Genomic DNA, 14,092 nt, shown 5'->3' with positions numbered 1-14,092 from the left:
CAATACGAGGATTCAAAATCTAGATCTATTAAGAGACCCGATTTTAGTCCTTAAAAGGACTAGTTTCCTATATAAACTTTGATGATTGGATCAATGATACATGATTTCTGATATTTTGCTCTTAGAATATGATGAACTAGAATATTTTAAAGGAGATCATTATATTTATGATTATTATAATCAAGGTTCATTGAGCTGGTATCGGGGATGTATCGACTAGCAATTGGTTCAGTATCTGTATGTTGGTACATACTATATGGAGTTGAGGTACACTGAACCAGGGGAAGGGAGAGAGAGAGGGGGAGGAGAAGGAGAGGGAGGGTGGAGGTGTACCTCATCATCGTGGAATTCTGACCCTAATCAGCATCATCATCATAGAGCCATTGTGGTCATGGAACTATCTACAGTGGCGGAGCATTGAGAGAGAGGGGCGAGGGGGGAAGAAGTTCTTGAGAGTAGAATCAAGAATGAGAGAGAGAGAGGTGTACCTCATCATCGCAGAACCCTAACCCTAACTAGTTTCATTATTTGAAGTTGGTGAAGGTAGCAAAGCATTGAGAGAGGGGGGTGAGGGGAGAGGAAGCTCCTGAGAGTAGAATTGGGAGAGAGAGAGAGAGAGAGAGAGAGAGAGAGAGAGAGGATTTGGGGGTGTTTATATATTAAAAAAGATATCAAATTGGCTGGCCAAACCATCCTTTAACCATTCAGTCCTGTTCAGTATGCCCTGAACTACAGGGTTTGGGATGGTTTGGTGATCCTTGATGATAACAAATGAATACCTAACTTACTGTTAGTCTTGAAGATAATAAGAACTTGTTAGGCATCAAGAACAATGAAGATAGAGTCATGTACAGTTTTGCAGCTCTAGGCCAAAGCATTTTTTTCATATAATAAGCTTTTTTTTTAATATATACAGGAGATTCATTGCTCTTTACTAACCGACTTTGGAATAAAATACGCTGGTCGATATAAGTTGTAACGGTTCCCACTTTGGTTAGAAGTCAGCTTTACAAAACTAGCTCAAATTAGTGATTGGAATTTGCAGAACAGTTCCAATATGTTTTGTTGACTTTTATATCCTCCTTAGCTGCTTCAAACTCTTAAAATCATCCTCAGTTCTATGTGCAAATCTAATGTTGTTACTGGAAGAAAGATTAACATAGTTCTTCTTCTCCATGTTCTCCATTCTCGAGCATCAATTCCTAGTCCACCAATGATAACGTAAAACTGTTCCTGCACCTCTTCATTTATAAATAGAAAATGGTTCCACTGCTACGAAAATTGAGGGCTAAAGATTATTGATAGAAAAGATTTTCGAGATATGGAAAATAGCAAGCAACACAAAAGACTTAAAAAAATAATGGCATGATGATATGGATGACTGAGATATTATACACAAGCCCACAGAGAAGAGGCTATGAGACAACTTCAAATGCATACTCTCAGATGGCAATCATAGGGAGGAAAGCTGGAGATTAAATTCTATAATTAGGTTTTTTTTGTTAAAAAAAGTGAAAAAGCTTGTGCTTAGACAAAGATCGAGAGAATATGTTAGCATAGAAAGTGTGGAGGGGTGCTCCCAAATTGTATATTGTTGTCGTACATGCCATTGGCTCTCTAGCTGTTCTGTCAGGTCCATTAGTACAGGTAGATTATACATCATAGTAAATTTCAGCTCTACATTTAAGCTTGACCCATGTGAACAGCAGTTTCTTACACTTTTATACTAAATGAGATATATTTGATTGTGGTACCATTTCTGGCTTCCTTCAGGTGGGAAATTTTACTGCAATTATCTATTTCATCATGCTACCACTGACATTGTTTTAGATTGTATAAAAGAAGGGCAGAATGTGGTGCAGTAAAATCTTCTGGTCTCCAAACCAGGAGGGGGATGTTGAAATGGTGAAAACTCAGAGGCCATTAATGTCACTGTACCTAAGAGGCCATCAAATTACTGTTAAGGTGACAAGAAAGAGAAAAAAATTGTCAAGCTTATAAATGAGGATGGTGCTCCCCTTAAACTACGAAATAGATTTGGGGTGTGGTCAGTCATTGTGAATCAGTAAATTGGTATGGAAGGTCCATGGAATGAGGTCTGGGTACCTCATCATGCTCACTTGCTAAGGAATCTTTATTATTGAGAACGGCTGTGAGTGGCTTATCTTTATTGTATTGCATGCTTCCTTCTTCAGAATAAGCCTTACGACATCCTAAAGCCAGGCAATTTGGCTGACAGCCTGAGGAAATTAACTTTGTTTTTTCTTAGGCAAGGGTCACGAGTCTTAGTATAGAGAGGACTTTCTTATTTCAAGTTGGTGGACGTGAATCTTGATCATATTATCGTAGTACGACCTATAGAAAAAGGATAAGACTTTCCTAGAGGCTGGTTGCCTCTTTTGCTGGTATTATTGTTTGGATGCTGGACTTTTTTTCTCCTGTGGTGGACTCCACAACCATGTGCTATCATATTTTTTCTTCTTCCTTAATCGTTTTCTCCAAAGCAAAACAGACAAGCTTCATTCCATCTTATATAAAGCAGGTATATTTTTCTTATTCTATTAAAAAAATGTCATTTTAAATGCCAAATTCAGTTTTTTTTGGTTTTCTATATCTACATTGATCTATCGAACAAAAGCCCAACAAAGTTGTTATTATCTTCACTCCATGATAACCATAACATAATTATCCGGCCTAGTGCATCTATCTGGTGTCGGCCTTATGAATACTCACTTGCCAAGAATTTTAATTGAGGGCTACTTCATGATAATAAGTTTAATTATCTTTTGGTAACTTACATAAACCTTTCCCTTTAATACTTTGACCTTACAAACTTCTCATTTAATTGTTTGCTCTTCTTTAGAAACAAATTGTCCTCCTTGAGCTTAACTAAATATATTTTTATATTGCACTAATAGTAACTCCTAAATTTGTTACAGAGGTTTTGGATTCGAGTCGTGGGTGGTGTATCCACGTATTTGAAACTGGGTAATTAGGGTTTCTAAAATAATAAAGAAATCCTAATATCATTACCAGAGACTCAATGACATCAAGGATGCTTCATTGCCTTAGGCAAGTTTTTCCCAGAGCCATCCTGATGGGAAGTGCCGAAATTGTGTTTGCATATACTTCTGCTCATGAGGTAGGTCATTTGTTGTGCCTGAGATCAAACCAAAAAAAAAAAAAAAAAAAAAAAAAAAAAGAAAAAAAAAATCATAATCTTGGATATTTGACCAGACCCTGTGGAGCTGTTCTCTGATGGGCAATCAGGGAGTGTTTGTTGAACCCTTTCAGATCCTGTCAGAGGGTTTTAGAAAGCTGCATTGGATGACATATGGTTGGTTGTGGCCCAAAGCGGAGTTGGTTGAGCATATGTGCAGTTTTCAGTCTCATTGTTAGGAACTTTGGAATGACTGTGGAGCAATCACTCTCAAGTGCTGGTTGGATTGCCCATGGATATAAGCTCTAATCTTTTTCGGATAAAAAAAAAAAAAAATTGATTAGAGCTGATATTACCTTAATCTAGATCATAAGCTCTTAGTTGCAGCTCAAAGGAATCTGGTGAAAAGAAGATTTTCTTAATTCTACATTGGTGCTCTCAAATGATTCAGTCTTGATGCAATTCCCTTATATGATATTATCCCCAAATAAAGTTGTTGCCAAAATTAGCCGTCAGCTTGTTGAGGATCTGGAACATATAAGCAAAACCAATGTGAGTTCTGTATTATACTTTTCATACAATTTACAAATTGTCATTATATAGAACATTGGAGGTTAATATTGCTGATCTCAAGGACATCTAATCAGATGCCTGTTGAAAGTGATACAGGTCAGTTTCCAATCACCACTGTATCATTCATAGCCGACATCACCACTTAGTCAAAAGTGGTTTATGTTTTTGAGTGTTAGAGATACTGTACCTTCTCTGTTGGGACTATCAATTTTTCTGAGCACTACCAGATTCTTATAGGTTGGAACTTGGAATGTTATGGATGTAGGGAAGGGAGTGGGCTGTCATTGATGCAGAATGTGATGTTTACTGTGCCAAAAAAGTAAGGTAATGGGGCTTGGCATATCCTTATCATCTCTCACCTTAATGTACTGGTTGTTGTGAGCCATCTTGTGATATAAGATGACAGACCCAATAATAAAAAAGATTGTGGCCACTTTGGAGTCCTTTTAGATAGGACCAAATGGCCAGGTTGTGAACCACTTTTTGACAGAACATAGGGCAAAGGAAGGGGAAACCTTAAATTATTGGGAGAGAATTATTGTGGAGGCTTTGGTAGTGGATTCTTAACTGAATTTGTTTGATTCTTGAGCTTTAAACTAGTGTTTAATTTGATAGGGTACTGTTAACATCCACCATTCTCGCAGATTGTAGTGAGGCATGTGCTCGGTGAAGAACGAGAATTGCTGTTAATTAACTATGTTTATAATGCACCAAGTGTCAAGCGGTGTCACTTTTGGTGTTGTTATTAGTGTTGGTTTAAGTACGCGCACTCAACTTTTCTATTTGGAAAATCAAGCATGCATATGGAGACTTCCCCTTTTTGTTATTCTTTTCACATTTTTAAATTTTTCTTCGTTGTGATGGATCATGTTTAGATCGATTAGAGGTGTCTAAATTCTTTGTCATATCTTGTGTAAGAGAACTTAAAATTTGCCAAAGTGATTGATATGAAGGAAATAGAAGGGAAATAAATAAAAAAAATAGTAAATGTATTTGACTAAGAATGATTGGGATATAGCATGATAAAAGAATTAATCATAACAAACGAGGGAGGAATATCTTTCACTACTCCAATCATGATCAATTCCACCAGTCCAATCTAATGTAAAAGGAGTAAGTTGGCTCAGTTTCTTGTAAACGAGACTTGAACCACTTTCTTCATGATTAAAAGATCTCTATCACCAACTTCGCAAGTTTCTCAAAATCTCAGGAAGGTTGACCCTTCCCTCCATGAGTCTCTTGACCTCCGTTTGTAGAAAGGTTAAACCTTTAACCAATGAGTTCCTCGAAATCTATGTTAAAGTATATTGAATCTTTGTTTAGGATTACTTAATGTCTGTGTGAGAACAATTGAACTTTCACTCTTTGGACAATATTAGAGCTGTATTACTCTAATAATATTCACGAGGGGAGTATCTTACTGCTTTCGATTTTTTCAAAAAAAAAAAGAGATAATGTTAGAGCTGTATGCATTGGTGGTTTTAAGACTATTTACCACCAAGAAAGATCTTGAATTCTGGAATTTTAGAATGAGGTGGTCAATTCAAGCACTCTATAGAATTATAAGATAGAAAATAACCCATGCTTGCTAGTAGTATTGTTGTGTTAAATGTGTTAAAAAAGTGCAAATAGATCTTTCCTCCTCTTATTATCATGATGGGAGGTTATCTTCGGTTATGACTTTCTTTAGGAGATAATTTCTTATCTAGGTAACTCCTCTGTTGATTACTAAATTTTGACATAAATAACTCTGTTTTGGATGGTTGTTCTTGCAAATAACCGCATATGTCATGATAATTATTCTAGATATTTTATTTCAACCGCAAATCATCCGCATATAGTTTCTAGTGTGAGCAACAAATGGCAATTAACTCAGTTTGATACATCTATTATTTTTTATCATTTATTATAATTGACTAATGGCTCTCTCTCTCTGTCTCTCCTCTCTTGGTCTGTGTGTTTCTGAAATCCGTGCATAGCTCACGGGAATGTTGTAGGTTTCAGCGTACAGACATCTGTTTCATGATGATGATAATATAGCAGGTGGTTGTCAGATCGCACCATAAAATGGTCAGGTATCCAAATCTTCTAAGCTAAGTTGCACAGTTTTCCTGCCACACGGCAACCAAACAATATGCTTGCAATAGGATTCCTGCTGTACCCTCAAAAAAAAAAAAAAAAAAAAAAAAAAAAAAGGAGAGAAGAAGAAGCTTGCAATACGTGAAATCCGAAAAGCGTGTTTTTTTTTTTTTTTTTTTTTTTAGTTAGTACCATAGAGAAAAAAAGCAGCGGAAGATTGAAGATCCCATACCCTGTAGCAGAACTAGTTTTAACCTCCATTACATCTTGTAGCACTGGATCTCTTATTACCAACCCTGTAGCAGGTTGAAGATCCCATACCCTGTACTACAACCTTACACAATGTAATTAGAAAAGAATTTGCAACTTCTATCACAAGATCTCATCGTCTATCGACTTCTACTAGTTAAGATTGACAATCCCATACCCAAACTTCATGCTTGTGGATCTTGGTTGCAAGAAAAATCCATGAAAGCTACAAACATAGTAAAATTTTCCATGAAAAGACAAAGTTCTACAACCATCTGGTAATTTTCTAGATTTATTGATTTGTTGCATGACGTTGATCACATCAGTCCAAGAAAAACAACAGAGAACATACTCCTGATGTTACATCCATAGAGATCGATTTGTACTATTGGCACACACTTTCACTTCCCAAACAATCTTCTAAACTGATGAGGTTTACATCCTAAGATTAGATGAAAATTTTAGTTTAAGTAGAATCTTAGATTTGCAATGGCATTATTATGGAATGGCCATCATCATGTGCTGTATCCCTGTTATTTAATGCCTTCTGCATTAAAAAGCTCATCTGTTGCAATAGTAATAGCAGATAAAAACTAATAGAATTTCTTAGGAATTACTTCCTGCTGCATAGAACTCTCCGGTCAATAAGCGTTCAGGTTGTAACCTTCGCACAACAGAATAATTGGTCTTCTTTTATGACATCATTCATTGGATCATGTCTCACACAAATCTCAAGACACTGAACTTCATGGTTCATCATGCATGCATCTCAAAGCGATGATTGCATGGTCCATTGATGGCTGCGTGCCAAAGAAGGTGAATCCTTCTTTCAATGCAATCCTACCCATTAACAAGTGAATACAATTAAGCAAGCCAGAAAATGCTCAAATTTAAAAATTAAAAGTTATAAAATATGCAAAAAAGAAACCTGTCAATAGCATGTTAAAATTTTAGAACAGTGTCTTCTGAGCATAACATGAGCAGCATGATACAAGCAATATCAATAAGACGAACATAAATGGTAGCCCGTAAATAGCCGCAGAACAAATAGTATCATATCAGCTGACTGATCATAAATGAGCCATGATAAATAACTTGAATCTCTACCAAAGAAAAAAATAATAACATCCTTGAACAGTAAAAACTTAAAGCATTTAAGAAATTGCTTTAAGAAATAATTATGAAAGATGAGAGCTGGAAAGCAGATAATCACATGATTAGGAAATAATTTCATAGAAGAGGTCACGTCTTTCCATCCAAATCTTCTTTAGACAAGGCAAAGAAACGAATATAAAAATTAAAAGTCGCCTCCCTGGCGGGAAGAAGGCAGCCACGCAACGGTCACATTTTAGTTGCGTAGCCTTTTGAAGGCTGGGCCTCACCACTTTTGGATTTTGTCTGCGGGCAGTCACGAGCGAACGTTCCATCCCACATTCCATGTTCTCACACAACACCTCTCTCTCTCTCTCTCTCATGTCTTAAATCCAAACTTGATTCACTATCCCAATTCTCCAACCGTTGTAGCTCCCAAGTCCATGGCTTCTGCCTCCAATTCATCACTCTCTTCCACCACCCATTCCCATCCCGACGACAGACTAGATTTAGGCTCCATTCTGTCCATAGTATCCTTGGTTAATCACCACATTCAATGCTTCCTCTCCGACCATGCTGCTAGGAAGTTTCTCCAGCTCAAATGCAACTCAAGTCTTACCATATCCAACCATGGTTGCATTGAATTCTCCCAGCATTCAGTCCTTTCGAACCTCTACTGGGGAACGGAGAACATTGAGCTTGCAATCCAATCCAACAGCCAAGAAGAAAGGAATTTTCGGCTCACGAAATCCGAGAAGATGTTACAGATACCAGCATTCCTAGAAGAGGATGGTTGCACGGCTGGAATCGAGAACCGATACATAGTTTGTTGCTCCTACTTCTACCTCTCATTGGTTCGGAAGCTCAGAGGAGATGAGTGGCAGATGACCATGTACTTCCTCCAGTCAGTGTTAGTCTTCCCCCGGCTGGTTAGAAAAGAGCTTGCACCGGGCTTGTGGCGAAGACTTTTTGGATCTCTGGTGACAATTAGAGCCACCGAGGAAGCGGCAGATGAGGCGGCAAAGCAACAGGGGAGAAGGTACAAGGACTGGTTGATGTACTATCAGGTGGTTTCATATGGGGAGAGTCCTCCATGGAAGGGATGCTTGATGGTCGATAACTGCAGGAGGGAAGCAGAGAACCAACAGTGAGTCATTCAACTTACTATAACATTCCATAGACTGAAACCTGTAATCTGGTTTTCAGGTATCGGCTTGTGCTTAAACGTAGATAAATCTCACATATGTCATTATAATGGTAGGATTTAAAATGGTAGTGATGATTCCTACTGACATAACATGGCACCGTGGGCATGTCCATACCCACTTTTCAGCTTCGAGTTTCTTGAGGATAAGTTGTTTAAAGAAGAAAAGTTTTCCCCTTAAAAGTTCCCTTTCTTTTCTGAACTTTCTCGAATGCTGCCACATTGTTAAAACTTGTAGCTGCACTAAAATTCTCATGGCAGCAAATTCCACAAGTGCCACAACTCAAGATATTCTTGCAGTACTGGCACCCAGCAGGCACATGTACTATATGTACCTCATGAGTAGATTCAACAGTTGATCCATCCCATGCATAACCATACTTGCATAATTTCCTCTACTATTGGTGTTATATAGTGCAGAAGATCCTAGAATTTGATTGCTACATAGAAACCTCTTGAAAAAAATTTACGATCATGAACTGAAGACTGAAAGCATGAAATCTGATATTGACAATGTATGTTTTTCTCAGTTCAGCTTTGAGTTGCCTCTGATAACATCTTGCAAGCAGAATATCTGGTCACTGAAAATGGTGGAATGAGATTTTAGAGAAGCTTATGACTCCTGGTTCTTATCCTTGATCACTGTTCTTGAAACAGGTACACAAATTTTGCCGGCAGGAAATGTTTTAACTCCCTTGAACAAGTACCTACCTGGGCAAGTTTTCAGATGGTAAGTATGAATGTTTCTGAATAACGCAGTATTCAAATCAGATCGAATTGACAAATAGACTGTTAACTTGCAAACAATGATTTCTGAAAAGAAAGGAAGATAAATAAGAACTTTAAGGTTGCCATAGTGCATTAAGTGAACATGATACATGAATTTATAAATAAATAAAAAATTGAGGCAAGGTTCGCCATCTCAATAGTGGATCCTGTGCTAATACTATTATATTACAGTATCATTACAAGGTACTGTATGAGATGACAAGACGTACCAAATGACAGTACCGTACAAGATTGAATATTGGTTCAGTACCGGTACAGTACATTATGCATGATAAGGATCCATCTTATGATCCTAGAAATTACTGCCTTGGGGGCCAGTTCAAAGGACTCATACCATGCATGGAGGCATAAAAATGGCATAAATCCCAGATGGTAGCTAGCTGGTGTTGGAGATTTTCTAGGGTCATAAGTTGTGAAAAGCAGAGCACATGCCTATTTTGATTATGCATCAGAAGTTTATAATTTAGGTATCACTACATACTAACAAAAGAAGACCCATTCCAGAAAATGCATATCTGATTTTGTTCTTCATTTCACAATTTATTTATACGAAACAACCAGAGGAAGCATTTCACGCTAGTTTCCAAAAGAAAATTGTTCACAAGGGGAAATGTCTTCTTCAGGAAGAAGGCATGATCTAACCTTGAACATGGTATATGGCAGTCCAACACTTAACCCCAACTGAAAAGTCATATTACACTGTTAAAATTCCTCTGGCACCGTAAAAAAGGCTGCCATGTACTTTGTTAGTAGTCTGTTTAAGATTCTGTATCCTCCTCTAAGAAGGTGGCTATACTAACTTATCCTTTATTCTCACTGTTCTAGCTACAACCATTAGTTGGAGGAAAGGCAAGTTGGTTGCATATCCATATACATAGATTTGATGTGCTAGTTTTTTTTGTTAAAAAATGATTTCACATGCAAGTTGCACTGGAAATAATTTTTTTGACGTGTCCAGTTCATGGAAACAAGCAAAGAAGTCTATGTCACCCTTAAGTTTGTTTGATATCCTAATCCTCTTATTTCAATTTAGCAACCTAATAAACATAGCCAACTGAAAATTTGCTTTATTAAACAACTTATGCATGCAAAATTGCTGAGAGGAACTTATCACTAGTTCTGATTTTGTTTTCCATGCAGGCTCAGATGGTATATCCACCAAAAGAAATAATAGAAGTAGAAAAAGGTAAAGCCACCACAGCCAATTCAAAGGAATGTGAAGATTTTAGTAAAGCCAAAAATGTAAACTCTCTTGTGACAATTTTGGATAAGAGTTTTCATGAAGAAAACAAGGAAAGCTTTGACATGAGATGCCTCCAAGAGATGCTAGAAGAGTCCCAGTCAGATTCACCAGTTTCCTTTGATTCACATGTTGATTTCACAGAAGCAAGTGACTCAGAGGTAACGCATACAGACAACAGATACACATATAAAGTCATTGTAATGTGATTTGCATGATTTTTTATCTTCGAACTGTAAAAAATATAAGTAAGATAACTGAGACCTCAACTGCCCGGCTAATAGGGTAGGTTTTGTAGGCTCCAAGGTTGCTTGATCTTAAACCACAAGGCTTATAAGATAAAATTCGTCCTGCCAGCTGATCTTCTAGCATTCTCAGCAGTCATTCCTTTGTGTAAAGTTGCCTTGTCAAGGACCAGTAAACCAATTCAGCATGGGCAATTTGAGAGCTGTTCATATGAAGTTCTCAAATTTGATGGATAAAACAACTTGACCATAGAACCAAACTCAAAATTAGATGAGATAAGACCTACTATTCAATATCTATTTTTCAGTGAGATTATAACTCGCAAGTGGAATCAATAAAACAGTGGTGTAAATACACATCTTTATGGCAAAGATTAGATTCTAGGATCCAATGATAAATTTCATTACTAAAATTACAATTATAAACCAACCTTGCTATTATCAGACAAGGACGTATTCTGAAAATAAGAGGAAATTGAACAGACAAGCATAGTTGCCAGATCTGTTATTTATTAATGATCAGTATTCATCTGAATCGGATGATAATGCAGGGTAAAGAGAGTCCAGAAAAGATTCTGTCGACTGATGCAGATATCTCAGCATCCAATACTGGTGAAAGGTATGTTCATACCATATTATATAGTAATTATCATCAGCTATTACTGTAACAAGTTCCGAATTAAAAAATTGTGATACGATGTGTATTATATTGTGTTATTACCATCATTGTAGGAACTACCTACCTGGTTATTCATATCCTCAGTGTCCAGAGTCATATGCTGTTGATTCTCCAAGCTATTCAATGAATGTGGAAGTCTGCAAAGCAAATGCAAGTTGTCTGTTCTCTAGCAGATCACATAGTTCACTTAACGATTTAAAATTTTCAATGTTGGATCTGAGAGATGTGGAGACATGTCCATTTTCCTACTGTTCTGTAGAAGATGGGACACCTCCAGGAAGTTCACCACCACATGACTTAAAATGCTTTAGCAGTTTCTCATCCAAATTTAAAAGGAAATATCACATTTCTGAAGCGGTTCCTCAAGGAAGTTTTGCAAGGAAGAAAATAAACTTTTCCAACAGCGAGAAAGACCGGAGTGATGAAAGCTCAAGTTATAGGAAAGATAATCACACGGAACTGCTGGAAAGATTTGAAAAGGCATTTTCAACTCTACATTTCTCAGAAGGTCAGGAAAATGCGAAGATGATGATTTGGAAGTTGCAACTATAGGGGAAATACTCAACACTAAGAAGAAGGTTAAATATAGCTCAGTAAAGCAAGAAATCCTTGATCAATTACTGGACATCATTTCAACTTCTAAAAAGGAGAAAGTCATTAGGGCATCAGTATCTATGCTCTTACTTCTAATATCAGAAGACAAAGCAGTAATAGAAGACATTAAGAAAAAGGATTTACATCTGAATTATCTGGCCAGTGCGTTGAAGAGAAATGTGCAAGAGGCTGCTATTCTTATCTATTTGCTAAATCCATCACCCACAGAGATAAAAGGTCTAGAGCTTCTACCAGCACTAGTTGAGGTTGCTTGCAACTCAAATGGTCAGAAGGGATCTTTGTCGCTTCCTATAACACCAACATCAGCATCAATAGCCATGATTGAAGTATTAGTAACTGCCTTTGACTATGTAACAAATAACATGCACTTGGGAGCTATTAGTTCTCCTAAAATTCTCTCTAAGCTAGTAAATGTTGCAGTGAACAAGAATTTAGAAGAAGGTGTGGCTTTAGCAGCAATTCTTGTTAGGTGCATGCGTTTGAGTGGAAATTGCAAAAAGTTTTTGTCACAAGTCACTCCTGTGGATCCATTTCTCTATCTTCTTCGAAGAAATGAGAGACGTGCCAAATTTGTTGCACTTGAATATTTCCATGAGATTCTTCGCATGCCCAGGTATTTTTATATGTTTTGAATTGCTTATTTCAATAGCTAATCTCAATTCACTTGTGTATATATGTTCTTGTATTTCATAGATGGGGTATGTTATCTATATGATTCAAGTTTAGTTTTTGACTATTTCAACTCTTCTTGAGGCTTATTCATTTTTCACAAAATAAATTATCAACCAGAAGCAGAAGATCATCTAAAGAATAACAATATTAAACACAGTACCCATTTAGAATACTGCTATAGTTATGCATAAAATATTTAATACAAGCTAGCAGCATAATATAACTTGTCAAACCTTCATATAAAGGTAGATATGCAAATAGGATGGTTCTGGGATATGGATTGCCAAAACTTTCAACGGCCAGCCCTATTACTCAACCCAAACAGTGTAAAGTTCTCAGTTGGCCCGTTTGCATCCCTATATAAAAGGTTTCAATGAATCATAAATCCAAAACCATCCAATGCTACATTAATTGTCTGCATGTCTCAGTGACAACAAAAATTTATAACTACATACAGAAAAACTAAATGTTACAACGCAAGACATAAAAGAGTGGAGTGACTATTAAATTCTCTAGCAATATACAGCTGGCTTGAGACCATTATGATTTCTTTCTGTTTTGTCTGGAAACTGTTTTTGTTCTTCAAATCTTAGCCAAATAATGAGCTGTATGACTCAACCCAGTAAAAGTTAGCCTTTAGTTTAAAATACATAAACAAAACAGCATAGACATCTATAATGAACTGACATTAATGAACTTGCTGAGTGCTAGCATCCTGATGTTCCAGGTCATCAGCCATTCATTTGCTCCATCAGATACGACAGCACGGAAGTATCAACATTATGCACACGTTAATGGCCTGTATCCAACAAGCTGAACTTGAATATCGACTATTGGCAGCAAATCTTCTGGTTCAATTGGACATGCTGGTATAGTTTATTCAGTGGTTTGAAGCATTCAGTTAAACATATGAAGATATCTGCATCATTGAAATGCAATTTCCATCAACAAATTATAGACTATAATTTTGTGAAGATGGAAGTGTGTTAAATGTGTATAAGTCAATCATAAATTCACTAGAAATCTAATCTCTCATGGTTACTTGAGACTTCTTTGCAATAAACACTGAAATCTAGGCCTTCTGCAGATCAAATTCTAAACATTTTACCACCTTGTAGATATACATGCATTTTGATCAGAATGAAATATTTTGAAAATTTTATCTATAAACTAATCCAGCAGTTCTCAACCACTATGATGGTCATGAAGGATTTGTGATTCATTCAATCATTTTCACGTTGTCTCAGACAGTGAACCACTGGGAAGTGCCTCTCCCACCATTTATATCCACACCCTATACATATGATATCTTGTCAAATTAGCATTTTGAATATATAACAGAACCATATCATTTAAAAAAAAAATGAAAACATTATAATTGTCTACATGATTCAAGAAAGAGAGAAGCTTTTTTCCCTAGGAATAGAAAAAAATGTTAGAAGCAGGACTTGACATTAAAGAAACAAATCTATTGCAGGAGAATTCAAGTGGTAAG

At 36.7% G+C, this 14,092-nt stretch overlaps 1 protein-coding gene across 1 annotated transcript; it reads left to right on the top strand.

The window, feature by feature from the left end:
* Positions 1-7,390: 7,390 nt before the first annotated feature.
* On the top strand, positions 7,391-13,472 carry LOC140857965 (uncharacterized). Its single transcript, XM_073257377.1, is given in 7 exon segments — positions 7,391-8,300; positions 9,015-9,087; positions 10,287-10,547; positions 11,183-11,250; positions 11,364-11,818; positions 11,821-12,538; positions 13,325-13,472. Coding segments are annotated over 7 exon segments (2,427 nt in total). The 5' UTR covers positions 7,391-7,596.
* Positions 13,473-14,092: the final 620 nt, after the last annotated feature.

This window comes from Elaeis guineensis, chromosome 5 (genome assembly GCF_000442705.2).
Source record: "Elaeis guineensis isolate ETL-2024a chromosome 5, EG11, whole genome shotgun sequence".
In the NCBI taxonomy this organism is placed as follows: Eukaryota; Viridiplantae; Streptophyta; class Magnoliopsida; order Arecales; family Arecaceae; genus Elaeis; species Elaeis guineensis.
The sequence above is the reverse complement of the archived record's forward strand: the minus strand, read 5'-3'. Positions and strand labels throughout refer to the sequence as shown.